This window comes from Psittacula echo (genome assembly GCF_963264785.1).
Source record: "Psittacula echo genome assembly, chromosome: 6".
Taxonomy (NCBI): Eukaryota; Metazoa; Chordata; class Aves; order Psittaciformes; family Psittacidae; genus Psittacula; species Psittacula echo.
Window position 1 is genome coordinate 31,076,512 of NC_137743.1, and position 16,522 is coordinate 31,093,033.

The 16,522-nt window shown below is 40.9% G+C and overlaps 1 protein-coding gene across 1 annotated transcript; it reads right to left on the reverse strand.

Moving 5' to 3' along the window:
- Window positions 1-34: 34 nt before the first annotated feature.
- LMLN (leishmanolysin like peptidase) lies at window positions 35-15,847 on the reverse strand (the record flags this gene model as incomplete). Its single annotated transcript, XM_080621096.1, has 17 exons — window positions 35-559; window positions 3,595-3,805; window positions 4,553-4,683; window positions 5,412-5,571; window positions 6,118-6,250; window positions 6,999-7,109; window positions 7,740-7,816; window positions 9,554-9,661; window positions 10,887-11,004; window positions 11,871-11,965; window positions 12,219-12,324; window positions 12,887-13,065; window positions 13,938-14,051; window positions 14,505-14,591; window positions 15,103-15,133; window positions 15,231-15,328; window positions 15,674-15,847. The coding sequence occupies 17 exons, from the start codon at window positions 15,845-15,847 to the stop codon at window positions 465-467; spliced, it is 2,028 nt and encodes a 675-aa protein (XP_080477222.1). The 3' UTR covers window positions 35-464.
- Between the last annotated feature and the right edge of the window lie 675 nt (window positions 15,848-16,522).

Sequence of the window (16,522 nt, forward strand, 5' to 3'; positions counted from 1 at the left end):
TGACAACCGATTTTTACATGGCTTTTGACTAAACCACTGAGGTATATTTTTAGTTGAGGATGCTTTGCTGTCAGTCACACAGAGGTCATAACAAAAAAAAAAAACAAACCCTCAGTTCCATAACAGAAGAGTTCTTGTTTCAAATCTTGACTGAATTGCCAGGTAGTATAACACAGTTGGCATAGTGCATCTTGTTACTGCCTCAAAAAAAAGGTAAGTCAAAGGTTGCAATTCAAGAAAATACTGGCACTTATTGAGATGACAAGGTAAATTTTTCTCCTCTCAGACTCTGTCTGCTTATGTCAGAACCTCCACGACTACTGTCTGCACTGACACTTGCCAGGAGAGATGAGTTTCAGCAGAAGACAGCTGCCTGCAGAGACAAAAAAACTCCATGCTCCATAATAAGGAGTGCAACATGATGGTGTATCATCTTGGAACAGCTTCTTGCCCCATGCTTAACTCTATGCGCAGAGAAATAATCCTGTTAGCAGGGGAATTAAATTAGCCATCAACAGCCAAAGGGTTACAACCAGGCCAGATGAGCAGGAGCATAAGTCTAAAATAAAAAACAAAACATGGGAAAACTTATAAATGTTATATTTAAAGAGATGATAAAATAACAAAGAGTACACTAAAACCCACCAAAGAACAAAACCATATTTGTGGTAATCTGCATTGATTTATTCTAGCTTTCAAGGCTAGAACTCAAAAAAGCCAAACAATATGATTATTCCCTTCATAATTAAATACATTTCTGCATTCATTCACTAATAGCAATTAGGAGCAGAAACGAGAAAAATTTATTGGTGTGGCAAGGCAATAGCAGGACGTTCCCTATGGCATGAATGGAGAGAAGCAGCATTTCAAAACCATAGACTCTCAAAAGACCATTTTATTAATGCTTCTAATCTGTATGGCTGTAAGTCACGGAAGTACCCAAGCCACAAAACCAGCAAGCTGAAGGGTGGGATAAAAAAAGGGTAGGGGAAAACCCCATACATGAATCAGGGAGTCTGTCCATATGGTATGTAATCCACACAGCCATAAGGCTTAAGAAAACCATGGACACACATGTAAACTTGGAACAGATAAAAACCTTTCTATATATACACACACACACATATATATATAAGGCCCAGTTAGAATTATACTAGGCTAGGGATGTGAAAGATAACAGGAAGGGATTCTATAGTTACATTGCAAATAAAAGACAGACTAGGGACAACATAGGCCCTTTCTGAAAGCTATCAGGAGAACTGGCTACCCTGGATTTGGAAAAGGCTGAGGTTCTTAATGACTTCTTTGCCTCAGGCTTCACTGGCAAATGCTCTGATCACACCACCCAAGCCTTGGAAGGCGGACACAGGGACTGTAAGAATGAAGACCCCAGGCCCACTGTAGGAGAGGATCTGGTTCGAGACCATCTTAAAAACCTGAACATACACAAGTCCATGGAACCTAATGAAATCCATCCGTGGGTTCTGAAGGAGCTGGCGAATGAAGTTGCTAAGCCACTGGCCATCATATTTGAAAAATCATGGCAGTCAGGTGAAGTTCCCAACGACTGCAAAAAGGGAAATATAACCCCCATTTTCAAGAAGGGAAAAATGGATGACCCGGGGAATTCCAGACCAGTCAGTCTCACCTCTGTGCCTGGCAAAATCTTGGACCAGATTCTCCTGGAAGACATGCTAAGGCATATGAAAAACAACAAGGTGCTTGGACAGCCAGCATGGCTTCACTAAGGGGAAATCCTGCCTGACCAATCTGGTGGCCTTCTATGATGGAGCTACGGAACTGATGGACAGGGGCAGAGTAGTTGACGTCATCTACCTGGACTTGTGCAAAGCGTTCGACACTGTCCCACATGACATCCTTGTCTCTAAATTGGAGAGACATCAATTTGATGGGTGGACCACTCGGTGGATAAAGAACTGGCTGGATGGCTGCACACAAAGAGTTGTGGTCAATGGCTCAATGTCCGGCTGGAGATCGGTAACGAGTGGCGTCCCTCAGGGATCGGTGTTGGGACCGGTCTTGTTCAACATCTTTGTCGGTGACATGGACAGTGGGATTGAGTGCGCCCTCAGCCAGTTTGCCGATGACACCAAGCTGTGTGGTTCGGTTGATACGCCGGAGGGAATGGATGCCATCCAGAGGGACCTCAACACGCTTGTGAGGTGGGCTGATGCCAACCTTATGAAGTTTAACCATGCCAAGTGCAAGGTCCTACACCTGGGTTGGAGCAACCCCAGGCACAGCTCTAGGTTGGGCAGAGAAGAGATTCAGAGCAGCCCTGCGGAAAAAGACTTGGGGGTGCTGGTTGATGAGAAAATGAACATGAGCCAGCTTCACTGTGCGCTCACAGCCCAGAAAGCCAACCGTATCCTGGGCTGCATCTAAAGGAGTGTGACCAGCAGGTCAAAGGAGGTGATCCTGCCCCTCTACTCTGCTCTCCTGAGACCTCACTTGGAGTATTGTGTGCAGTTCTGGTGTCCTCAACATAAAAAGGACATGGAACTGTTGGAACAAGTCCAGAGGAGGGCCACGAGGATGATCAGGGGACTGGAGCACCTCCCGTATGGAGACAGGCCGAGAAAGTTGGGGCTGTTCAGTCCGGAGAAGAGAAGGGTGCGTGGAGACCTCAGAGCAGCCTTCCAGTATCTGAAGGGGGCCTATAGGGATGCTGGGGAGGGACTCTTCGTTAGGGACTGTAGTGACAAGACAAGGGGTAATGGGTTCAAACTTAAACAGGGGAAGTTTAGATTGGATATAAGGAAGAAGTTCTTTACTGTAAGGGTGGTGAGGCACTGGAATGGGTTGCCCAAGGAAGTTGTGAATGCTCCATCCCTGGTGGTGTTCAAGGCCAGGTTGGACAGAGCCTTGTGTGACATGGTTTAGTGTGAGGTGTCCCTGCCCACGGCAGGGGGGTTGGAACTAGATGATCTCAAGGTCCTTTCCAACCCTAACTATTCTATGATTCTGTGTGTGTGTGTGTGTGTGTGTGTGTGTGTGTGTGTGTGTGTGAGAGAGAGAGAGAGAGAGAGAAACACCAAGCATGACTTCAAACAGATGCTAAAAGATGTGAATCTCCTAGGCTACAATTTTCTCATTCTAATATTTAACCCACAGGCCTCAAGTCAAGCTTTTTTCCTCCACCAAAAAAATCAAACTGACAAATCTTTCACAGCATTAACATTGTCAGTGGGAAGTTATACACGTGAGAACTCACCTTCCAGCAAGGTGTTAATTTTGAAGGTTAAAATAATGATATGGCCTTCCAAAACCAACTCAGATTTTCTGGTGACTTGCTAGGCTAAAGCTGGATTTCTGGGATGACTACCAGAAGGAGACATAACATGAAGTAGTTACGTTTTAGACATATTTCTCTTACATTAACCACTATCCTGCACAGCTACACAGGAAGAAGCTGGACGCCTTTGCCTTCTTCCTTTAATTCCTGTATCTAGGATATTAGAACAGCCAGGCCATGGCTCTTCTTTCCTGCTCCCTGACAGTCAAAGCTGACACAAACCCTTAGAGTTTTCAGACATTTAATATAGTTTCACTTCAGCAAATAAGGCAACCTACCGATTGGTGCAGTTCTTGTTAAATTAGAAGCTGGAGGATCCCGCTCCGGGGGACAGGAGTCACAGAAGTCTGAACAGGCTGGACAAATCAGATTCCCAACATGTATCCAGCCATTCATCTGAATGCTCACAGTTAACACCTGACCTGAGCGGCTGCACAAGTACGCCATGTCCTTTACCCACACATGCAGCCCTTGTGGAGAACAAGAAACCTTAAAATAAAAGAATGAAAGTCAAGTCTGTATTATGATTTCTCAGAAAAATGTTCGGGGGGTTGGAGGCTCTTTCAGGAAGTAAGTATTACATTCAGTAAACACTTGGTTTTATAGAGCGTAGATTAACAGCAAGTGTTTTAACGCATTCAGAGCAAATATTTGGTTCAAGGAGGCTTTAAAGGACTGACTGTACTCTTTCTGCAATTATGCAGCTCATCAACTGAGAACCAGAGTATGACTACTTTTTTAGAATTGTGCTGCTGTTGAAAGTGACACCTTTAGTAAGGTAGTCCTGAAGATAGGGAGGGTAATGAAAAGTAAGTGACATGCACGGCACTTTCCAGCTTTGAAATATCAGAGGGACTAATTAAGATTAAGTTTCAACAACAGAAGATTCCAGTGTAAGCATTCCTACTTAGCTGCAGAGAAAGCATCATACGGGTAAGACAGGTGAAGCCCCTAGCAAAACTGGAAGTAACACATAAACCATCCCACCGGTCACACATTTAACCTGATGCAGGATCTAAACTACAGGTCTAAAATAGTTAGTAGATAGTTATAAATAGAAGATAGATATAAAATAGTTAGAAGATACTTATTTTCAAAGCATGTCATATAATCTAGTGATTAAAGGCAGCGAATATAATGTACAGTGTCCAGGTGCACAGTTCTGTCATAATCTGTTATTTTATGCCAGACTTTTCCTTTTTGCATAATTCAAAAAAGAAAAAAAGATAAATGTACTTGGTAACATCCACTACCCCAGTCAGGGTAACTGAGTTTCCTCCTGCACTGTTCCATGACAAAAGCAGATTTCTGAATCAGACATACAGAGTTTGGTCCATATTTCTCTGCACCATAGTTTTTGGTAGGATCTAAGGTAGAAAGAACATAGTAAATTGCAACTTACTAGGGGAACAGAAAATTCACATCAATTTAATATTCTATAATTAGTCAGTGTCTCCACAGGCAATTCGAGGTTGGAATCTTTCAGACCATTAATCATTATCAATTTGGGAATTATGCTGCCTTGAATATGAAGTGGGAAGAAACCCAAGCAAGCACTTTCCATCAGAACTATGTGGGTATGTTTGCCCCACAGAGAACATCAGCTGTGATTGCTGGCTGGAGGGCAGAGGGTGTTTGGTTGGTTTTGAGACAATTGCACAGCTAGGTAACATCCTACAGCATTCTGGAGCTCTGCAATATTGAGCCTTCATGCACCACCCTAGGAGACAAGCCTGTGACCTGGTAATTCGCAATGCTTCTTGCCTTGAGAAAAACCACACTTACAGAGGTGGAATAGAATTATTTTTCAGAGACCTAAAAAAATAACCAACCAACCCACCCACCCCCACACCCTTTGTCTTATATTTGGATCATTTGGAGTTAATTTCTGTTCAGTTTGTATGCAATTCTTGTATTGAATGGGTTTTCTTCCTATGTGTATAAGCTGTGCTGCGCTTCTCATCCCAGCACAACTTCTACACAGCTAGTAGTGTAAAACTAATTTCACATCCAATTAGTTAGGATATATAGTGAGTTCACTCCAGATTAACAAATATAGTCTCTTAAATACCACACTGAAGTCCTGAAAACTGACCTGGTTGGTTTTCAATTATTCTACAATCTGAGCTGCGTTGAAATTCGCCACTTAAATGCCAACTGAATTCTTGACTGAAGGGACAATAGTCAGCAATTTCTACTGAGCCACCATAATAAGGCAACTCTTCTGTTGGTACTCCATCAAGACTGTCAAAATACTGCAAAACAAAACAGGTAGTTTGTGCAAAGACAAGTGAACAACTGTTTTTTACATAGAACCACGTGCTGCAGCTGAAACTTCTCAGGAATGCTGTTAATAATAACTTACAATACCCATGAATCAGATGAACCAGAAGTGCATGTATCACTCCCCACCTCTTCCCCTGCCCCCCCCCCCCCTTTGCAGCCATAGCATTCTTTGGCATGAAAACAACAAATTTCTCAGCACGCAGTGACACAAGGCAGCAGACTGGGTGAAGAAATAACTCTAACAAAACATTCTGGGGTACTTATGCTGCACAGCAACATTTCCACCTGATATTTGGTTAGATGGCCAAGCGATATCCTTATTGCTTTATTAAGATCACAAGGCTTTTTTTTCCAGCCTCCAGACTGCTTATAATAAACTAAGCAGATGTTTTTTACAATATCTACTCTTGTCTACGAGTTCAGAACTAAAAAAAAAAGAGACATATATAATCACCTGTCTGCAAAGCACAAGAATTAAAACAGTTAGTTATGTGGCAAAGCATGATTCATTATACCTGATATTCCTGAGGTAACTGCTTTGGAAACTTCTGCAAGTTGCACACTGCTACTGCTCTTTGGTCCTGCCTGCACGTTAACTGCAAAGGATTACTCCTCAAAGTGTCACAGTATGGACTGATTAATTGCCTCCTCAAAAAGAAAAATCACATTAGATCAGTGTAACTGCTTTTCATAATTTAACTAAGCAGCCTGTCAAGTCGGGCTGTTCCCGTTCTCCCCCACACTTGGTCAATCAGACATAAAAGCTCTCACTTCTTCTCTGGAGGCTAATTATTGTTATTTGTCTGGTTATGAGACCTTTCTAATTTGAAGAATATCAAACTGAAGTTACAATGCACCTATTTAATTTTAATGACATTGCTTTGTAAATTCTAAAGAAAAAAACCTAAAACATACAAGCAAAACAGGCCACCACACAGCTGTGTCCTAGAAATTTACTAGTACTGTAACAAACAAAGAAGGAAGGCTTTGTGTTGAAGATGCCTCTCAGAAGGCTTTGTTGTGAAGATGCCTGTCATCATCTTCTGTTGCTTTAAGTACAATCCAGTAACGCAAAATTACATAGGCTGCATTTCCAATTAATAGGGACAAAATAAGAAAGTAAACACTTCCGTATTAAGTCCCTCTTTCCTCTCTAAAGGATAGCCCTCTTAAAGTGTAGAATGTGCTTACACTACAAGATGTTTGGCTCTGCATTTATTGTGTGGGATGCTTCTGCTCTTAATACATTTTGTGTGCTCCTTCTTGGGTGCATTCTAAAGGTACTTATGAGGGCATTCCTTGTTAATCTGCCTCTACTTCCTTTTATCGAGTTGCATGTGAAGGACAAATGTAAACAAGCATCAGAGTTTCATCTTTAAAAAGATTGTATTCTTACTTTTGTCTCTTTTGGTCAATCCAGAATTTACAGCTCTTCATCACAAAGTCACAGCCTTTATTGCGTCCCCAATCTAATTTCTCTGCCATGCTGTAATTTGCTTTATACCAGCTGCAAATGTATTTTGAAATAAGAACATAGTTACTTAAAAAGTTAGTGTTCTGATTGATATAACAACAGTTCAAAGAACTTCAAACTATGCCTTAAGGTCTTCCAATGAAGAAAAAAAGGGAAGCTGCATCCCCTTATGCCTATAACAAAATATATTGCAATTTCACAATTTTTCAAGTCACAATGAACTAAAAGAAATTTGCATTGCTTGCTTCTTCAACAGCAATGCATTGTGATCTTCAAAGGAACACTGCCTACAAGAAGATAAAATTTTTGACAAATTATACTTTTGATCTGCAAGAAAAGTTGAAAAATTATTCTACAGGTTTTATAGATGCAACATAGAAGACTTATATTAAGAAAAAAGTAAACAGGTATTACAAACAGTACTATGCATTGCAATCCAAGCCAAATTTTTAAGGCTAGATTAAGAATAGACGGGTTTTGAAATACATAAAGAAAAATGAACATACTAGGTTTACCTCTTTGTATAATGCAATGCTTATTACACCCATTATCTACTGTGTTGCAGCTTGATAAGCACAAGTTCATCAATTCCAAGTAAAATCAAGTACAAATTAAAATCAAACTACCTCCTTCAAACCACCCCCCATTCATAGTAATTCTTACCCTGTATCTTCCATTAAGGCTAAGGTGATCCTGGAAAAGACTCGATTCTGTGTATGGGATCCAGTCATTGCTTCATTCTGAAAGGCACCAGTTACTATCAGCAAGCCACTGAAAAGCTTTCTTGTAAGAAAATGCTTCCTATGAAAAAGGATTTTATTTCCAGTCCCTTCTTACTATTGACAATCACATTCCAACCTCTTCCATAAAAGTGATCAAAAGTGCAACTCCTTTTCCCACTCTACCCTACAAAGCTTCAGAATTCTAGAAGTCAGAAATGTCATTCCAAATTCTGGCTAAATCTTATCCATGACCAATGCGTACTCGTTTTTCTCTAGGCAAAATAAAACTTTTCTGTCTTCTAGCATATTTATCAGCAGCAATCACACCAGGTCTTCTGTCTCCTTTTGGCAAGATGAAAGCCAAGCTCATTTAATTTTCTTGTGCAAGACTGATTTTTAGTTTCCACACAATTTCTAGTAGTCCTTTCCAGCATAGCTCACATGACTCAAGAAATGCAGCACTCCAAATAAAACTTTATTAGAGTGGCAGTTGAATTTTCCATCTCTTTTAAAAATAAGCAAGCCCACGCCATCCTCAGAAGAGCAATTCCAGTCACCTTTTCCTAGTTAGTTTCTTATTCATCTTATAACTGGCAATTGTAACACCCATGTCTTTTTTCCTGCTCAGTCATTTCCATCTGATAAGCTTCAGGCTTACAGCAAAAGTCATTCACCCTTAATGACACAACTCCAGGATTTGTACTACTGAACTTCATCTCATTTCTATTATTTCTTCAAAACATGTAGTTTTCCAGCCTTTCCTCTCCACTACTGTGATTAGGAGGAGTTACCACTAGCAAACTTAGTAGTGTCAAATTTGCTTTCTCCAACGAGAACCTGATCAAGACCAAAACCAAACTATACCGGTTACTTTCCAGAGACAAAGTTTCTCTGGAAAGGTAAAAAGGAGACTAGTAATAGTATCCTATTACTATGTCAATCCTATTCAGTCCTTAGAATTATCCCCATTCTAATGGCAGTCTTTCCATTTGGTTTTAAAAGGAGACTAGTAATAGTATCCTAATTACTATGTCAGTCCTATTCAGTCCTTAGAATTATCCTCATTCTAATGGCAGTCTTTCCATTTGGCTTTAAACTACTGTTCCACACTAAAGGTTACTGAAAAGCAGGAAAAGCTAACAATTTTGGCCTCAAGAAAAACACGTTTTTCATGATTACTGACACAAAAAGGTGTGTGCTGAAGCATTACTTTCTTGTTTACTTCACTGCATATAACAGTAACTAGAAAGTGTATTTCTGCAAACACACTACAAAGTTATAAATAAAAATAAGCTTAAATGAATGAAAAGTGTTTTCAGGATAAAAAGCATTTCCTTGATCAGATGAGGTTCTGGAGTACAGATAGGAAAAGCTAACCCCAAGGCATGTGAATAAAGATTAAGTCAAGACAATGAATAGACAGAACAATCAAATATTTGAGGCAGAGGGTGACAAAGTTGAACTACTCAAAGGAATACCCCTTTTTCCTAAAAAAAGCAGCATACTTTCTCAAAAAGGCAAATGGCAGACAAACCTCAAACTCATACTCTGAGACTTAGTAACAAGATAAGAAGATAGATTTATCTAGAAATGGGATGTTTAAGTATTTTTAGCTTCGTACTGTTTGTGATATTTTCTGATGAAGTTTGATACAACTGCTTTTCAAGGCTCCAGTAGGTACCATTATAAATCTAAAAATAAACGCAGAGGAACAGACGTTCCCACCCCCACCCCATTCCTAATATCAGCACTAACCTCCAACAATCTTTTTTCCCAGTGATTGAGCTCGGTACCCATGCCACCTTGATTTTCAAGCTCCATTCCCTCTAGAATTGGACAATTAAAATGTTTTCGAGCTTCTTCCTAGAAAGAAAACATTTCAGCTCAACTCTCATAATATTGAGATGGATACCCATATACAGTGTCATGTTCTAGAATTATCTCTTAAAAGTATTTTAGCATTTCTTTTTCTACCATCTTGATTTCCTCTGAGTGTAAAAACACTTCCACTGAGAAGCTGAGTAAGCCAGCAAGTAACCCAGCACCAAGTCTAACAATGTGTCTACTTATCTCCTGGAAATACATGATGAAAGTTTACAAGACTAAAACACCAATGGAATTAGCTGAGAACGGCATGCACTCACTTAAGACCATGAAAAAAAAATAAACAACCAAAAGAGTGAACAGCATAGAAGCACTACCACCTTGCTTCTGCCAAATGTTTCAGATAAAAAACTTTTCTACTTGGAAACTGTATGTGTCACCTAGTTTTGTATGGGGGAGTGTTTTCTGCAAGACATCTGAAGACCTTCAGAGGCATCACAACAATGCTGTGGTTTCACAGTTGGGAGCCCAGCTATACTCTTGGTAGTACCAGTAAGGCACTACCCAAGAGCACCTTTAAATGCTCTGAAGAGTTTGCGCAGCATGGCCGATTTTAAAAACAGGGGTAACTAAGTCTGCTCTATATACTAGGTTACATGTAAAACAAACAAGAAGATTATTCGTGGCCAAATATGATTAACATTGTAACTTGTTTCCAATCCAAGCATAGCTTAAGCATATGCTGTCTTGGGGGGCGGGGGAAGCAAGACAGATTTCAAGAATACTTGAGGAATTTCTTTTTTAAATGTGACAAAACATTCACTGCATTATTTTGTAATCAATAAAATTAGAAAGAGATTAAAACAATGCTTTTAAAGAGAAAAGTAGAAAATAGGATGAACTTATAAAAGAGAAAAAGCAGTAACAACAGTATCTGTTAAGGCAATTAGATGTATAAGCTTGTAGGAAGACATCTAAAGAGTAGGATTAAGGAATCTATTCAACATCAGTTTTTCTTAACCTTTTATAGCTTACCTCCCAGGCCCTTAATTGTCTCTTTACTATGTCAATTTATTTATTTCATGCTCTTGTCAACCATTTTCCACTTCACTTTTGAATCTTACCCTCTCAACTAATTATACCGTCAGGTAAAGCGTATTCATTATTAGGTTATTACTTCCTAAAGAAGAAATATTTATGACTCAAGAATGTGATGGCAACCTTGGCATACAAAGTTTAAAATTTTAAGTTTATTCACACTTACAACTACACGAGGCGTTATCAGAAGATAAACGGTATGGCGCAGCATTTTTCCCCCACGTATGTCCCATAACCTCACTGCTTTATGAACGACTTTATTGCTCCACTGATACAAACCTAGACTGTAAGAACAATATTCTGGTTACACATCTTTCCCACAAATACATACTACTTAGCAAAGAATTATCTCTGTAAGAAACAGAATAATGAATAATGTCTGCACGTCCTCATGCTTTCCAAAGTTTAAATTTATTATGCAACATTTCTCCTTTGCAAGATATGCATTCGTTATATGCACACGTCTGACTTAATAAGCCAAAGATTATTAAGAAGATACCTGTAGACTCAAGACGTATTTTGCGCAGTTACCGAAAGTGCAAGGAACAAAATAAAAATCCTCAGAAATGCTATTATAAAAAAGGTGAAAAAAATTAAAAGTTTCCTACCCTCCCACCTCCATAAATCGCTGGAACATTTCTACAGTATCAACTAAATGAAGAAAACAAACTGAATAACAATTGTTATTGAAGAAAACATTTCTTCAATAACAAGTCTGAAAAATCACACAATAGACTACACACATTCTGCAGTGTGCAGTCAGTTCTGCATAACTATAAACCTTGACTGATACATGTCTTAAAAATGAACTGCACTGACATTAGGCAGACTACAGAAAATACAAGTCTCAATTTTGTTAAGGTGTTCAGCAAGCATCAAACTTTAAGCATGGGTAGTTTTAATGCTTAACTTCAAGCCTCCTGATAAATTAAATCCTGCCTTAGTTTGTAATATATGAGGATAATACAAGTGCTTACTGCTCATATAAAGACTAAAAAAACTGCAAATATGAATGTTTGAACATAATAAAGGCTAAACATTCTAAAAATGGAATCAGGTTGAATTTTCAACAGGCAAAAATACATTCCAAAAAGGCAATGTGAAAATATCCTTCAATGGGAGTACAGAGAGGTCTCAGAAAATAAAATACCTTTCATTAAAAGGAGGGAGTCCATCCGCATATCTTGTTGTCAGAGGTTTTCCATCATCATTACGATAAAATGCAAACAGTCCAGCAGAGAAACCCTTCAAGTTGAAAACCAAGCACACGGAAACCTTTAGTAAGACATTCACATGAAAAGTCAAATGCCATGAAAGAATTATCACACCCACCACAGATAAACTGGAAGTACCACATTTCAAGGCAATTAACACAAATCGAAGGAGGCAAAGCACAAGCTTTCCTCCACCAATCATCCTTCTCTGGCAACAAGCTGGAGGTACATGAGGAAGCAGGCACAGATTTCAGGAAAATACATTTTATAACATCAACCCTTACCAGTGCATGGATAATCTCATGTTTCACTGTAGATAACATGCCAACAAACTCCTGAGCTTGTGTTGAAATCATATTTGGACACAAGTTAGCATATCCTGCTATTGGCCTGGAAGACAGTTTTAAAATTAAATTGTTTTCAGTAAGATACTAGCAAATTCAAATGATACTCACTTGAAGAGGCAGAAGGTTTAAAATAAAAATGAGTGCTTCTCAACAACTTCTCAAGTAATTTCTAAAATGTCTGTTAACAATACAGCAACTGTATTGCTGTCAGTTGAAATGGGGAGGGATGGGTTCAATCTCTATAGTCAGTATTCAGCACAGGTGCTAGCCTGTGTAAGAGATCTGAATTTTAGGTGAGGCAAACTACAGAAGTACAAAGTGTTACAATGACTACAACCAACATGCACTTCAACAGAAACAGGATCTTGAGATAAAGTTCAGACAGTAACACCAGAGGATTAGCTTTGACTTAAATGCCTTTCAGCTTTGCAAGTTAGACACCATTTGATGGTTTTGTGGTTTTACATAAATACAGCACTTGTCTATTTCACTAACAACTTCTACTTTGCTATATTATGCAACACAATTAAAACTCCACATCTAACCGATTTAAAATACTTGCAAGCTTAATTTAAAAAAGAGTTTGCAACAGAGGGAATACTTGCCTGTCCATTTCAGCTTCCAGTTGGCAGTAGGCTGCATATGCAATGATATTTTCATGGCCACACCTTTCAGTAGTGAGAGCACTAACGTAAAGTACAAAGTCAGCATCTCGAACCCCTTCTTGATCAGGTAAGCCAGTGGGCCCACAGTGCCATTCATTCTCACTGCACACCCTGCATTGCTATGACAATGTTCAAATGGAACAATTTAAATACTTTAGCAATAATCAAAATTTTGCATGACAAAATTCAATTAGTTTGAAGTCAAGAATAAATCCCATTGTAAGCAAGCAGAAATTAGAAGAAAACTCCCTGTGAAGACCGTAAACAAAACCAGAGCCAACTTTCAAATAACTAGCTCTTCATATTTATTACACACCAGGAGGGTGGCAGCTTCTGAAGGAAAAAAAAAAAAAAAGGTCCACCAAGCCAGATATCCCAAAAGTAGCACCCTTTATTTCCTACAAATTGAAAAATTCTTGGCTCACGGAAACAGTATACCTAAGTCGGAACTGCTTTTCACATGTAGTCTGGTACATTTGTAATACCGTAGTTGAAACTTCAAGATAAAAGAAAGAAAGAAATCTACTAAACACATACTGTGGTTGAATTAAAAATTCACACAAAAGAACAAGCTCGAAGCATTTCCTGCACTTTGCTGCTGGTTCAGAAGATAACCGCTTAAAATATGGTCTTCAAAAAAATAAGAATTTATTATTAATTCTGGGAAAATTGGACAAATTACTCATGGACCAAGGTGAATTACAAAGTGAGTAGCAGTAATTTAACGAGCTTTGAATCTCATCCTCTTTGTACAGTTCACTATAACACAGGTTTAGAGAACAGTAAACAGTCCAGTTTTACTTAACTTTCGTTTGAACAGAATAAACTAAAGAAAATCCCACTAACTGATGTTGTTCTATTCTGCCACTCAAATGTAGTGATGCCCCACAAAAAGATCACTTCTGCACGATTAGTGATATTAGCTTTTTTATTAATTTCCACAAACAATAATATTTCAAAGGTTAAGAAGCACTTGGATGGCTTAGCTTACCTGGAGATGTTTCACAGGAACTATAACTGGCCCACACCTTGTGTGGTCTGCACAGGCTCCTCGGCAGTATCTGTGAGGGTCCGCTTTCCTCCTTAAGTATTGGTTTGTGGCACACTGCCTTCAATAAAACATGAAGGACAGTCAGCACTGGTTTATTATTAAACTGTAGAATAGTCTTACAGCACCCAATGGCACTACAAATACAGGTATTTAATGCAACTCCACAGTGAGAATTGTTAGTTACCCTGCTCTGGAAGACAATGCAGTTGGAGTATCCACATGTTTAAAGAGAGATAAGGAGCAAGTTCATAAATAGGGGTACTTATAAAGGAAACCAGCAGCATGTATACCCTTTAACAGCTCTGATACAACACATGGAGATGTTGACCATGGAAAGCAGGCAGATTTGTGGGTGCTCCCTAAACAGCATCTGCTACCATCACTGGGTCAGGTGGGTCACTGGTCTGATTCAGAAGGGCATTTCTTACACTGCTGTTCCCATTTCAAAGGCTACACAATGCAATGTTAAACATCAAATATAGCAAGTGATTTTCAACAAAGTTTCACATACCTGCTTAGTAATATAGTACTCGTGGATTTGCGCACTTGAAATGTCTTCTCCAAATAAGATATAGCTTGTGGAAAAAGTTTGCTCTGAATAGAACAAAAATAAAAGTCACCCAGCACCAGTGCAGATACAACTCACCTTAAAAGCATTAACTACCAAGTTATATGGTAGAGCAGAATAGCAAAAATCCAGACTCCCCAAGAAGTTCAATTGCTATGAATATATTCAGGAAATATTTTGTTTCAGTTCCAATATTCTGTTATTCCAAATATGTCACTATTTTGTATTAGGCTGGCAAAACGAGAATGGAACCAGCACTAATATGAATGTACAGCTTCAAAGAGGATTCAAAAATTATATACACCCTGCCCACTGAAACCTTTGCACCTTGGGATACAGCAAACACCTGTCAAACGATATTCAACAGAATACTGGAAGTATTTGAAATAGAGGCTTCATCTGTACACGAAGTCTTAGTCTCCCAGACTAGAGGATATGAAATTGCTGGTATTCAAAGCCTTTAATTAAATTTGCACTAAACTTAGCATCCATGTAGTAAGTATGTACAAACAAGAAGGGGAAGCAAATATGACATACCTTTATAAGGTGTCTTTTCTCAGGTAGCAAACTATTTTATAAACAAAACAAACAAGCTTTAGTTAATAGGATTTTAATTCTCAGATACGTGTGTGTGGGGGGGGAAATTGTCAGAACACTATACTCACTCCTCAACACTTCTGTCATAGGTAATGTTAATTCTTAGCTGCTGATCCACATTTCTCTTCAAGACATGATTTTCCTTTAGAGGGACTTGGTACACAACCTGGCAGGAAGAGGACCAAGCCGCTGGAGAAGAACAGCCACACCAACGGGTGCTTACCGCTCTTCCTCACCTCCGAGAGCACCTTTTTGTCCGCCTTTACACAAAGCCCCTTCCCGCCTTTCTCCCCCCACACCGCCGAGCCGGTCAGGCAGAAACCGCACCGCACCGCTCCCGCCACCCTCACCAGCGCTGCCACCGACCACACCCTAGGGGGGGGCCCAAGCGGCCAGACCCGCACAGCTCGGTCCGCGGCAGCCGGGGTGGGACGGACCCAACAACGGGAAACAGCGGACCCCCCGCCCCCAGCCCTTCGCCGCAGCCTAAGGCCCCCCGCGGCGGCCCCACCTCCTCGCCGCTGGGCACGCGGTGGCGACAGGACGAGGAAAAGGAGGGAGAAAAGGCGGCGGCACGGCCGCAGCCCAGAAGCGGCAGCAACAGCAGCGCGACAGTAAAAGCGGCCAGCAGCGGCCGGCAACAGCAGCACAGCCAGAGGCGCCCATCGCCCGGCTCGGCGGCCATCTTCGACTGTTCTTCCGCCGCGTCGCCATGGAGGCAGCGCCAGTGGTAGTGGTCCCCGCCAATGGGCGAGCGGGGAGCGCGGGAGAAGGTGGGGCGTAGGCGACGGGTGCTCCTGATTGGGAGGAGCTCACCGAGGGGTGGGGCAGGGGGTGAGGTGAAGGTGACGGAGGGCGCACGGCGCGGTGCAGCGTAGTGTAATGGGATGTTTGAGGGGCAGCGCTGTGCTGTGCAGTGCAGCACGACGGGACGGGACGGGACGCGACGCGACGCGACGCGATACAGTGCAATGCAGCGTAATGCAATGCAGTGCTCTGCAGTTGAGCCTCCTGCACAGTGGCGCAGGGAAACAGTGTGGTGCTTATGAGGCAAGGCAGTGCTGGGTGGTGGGTAGCAGTGTGATTAGGGGGCAGCGCACCACTGTGCAGGGCAACACAGGGCGATACAGTACTGTGTGGCGCAATGCAGCGCCGTGCAATCTGGTTGGATGCAGTGTGGCACAATGCACTGTTATGGAGCTATCCAGTCCGGTCCATGCAGTGATGAGGGGAGCTGTGCATCACATTGCTGCAAGCCCCACAGAGCTTCAGTTGCCCTGCTGCTATTAAAGGCCCGTTAGGGGCTTGGGAGCCAGGTGCCGAGGTCAGCAAAGCCCCTCATTCACCTAGAAGAGTTTTC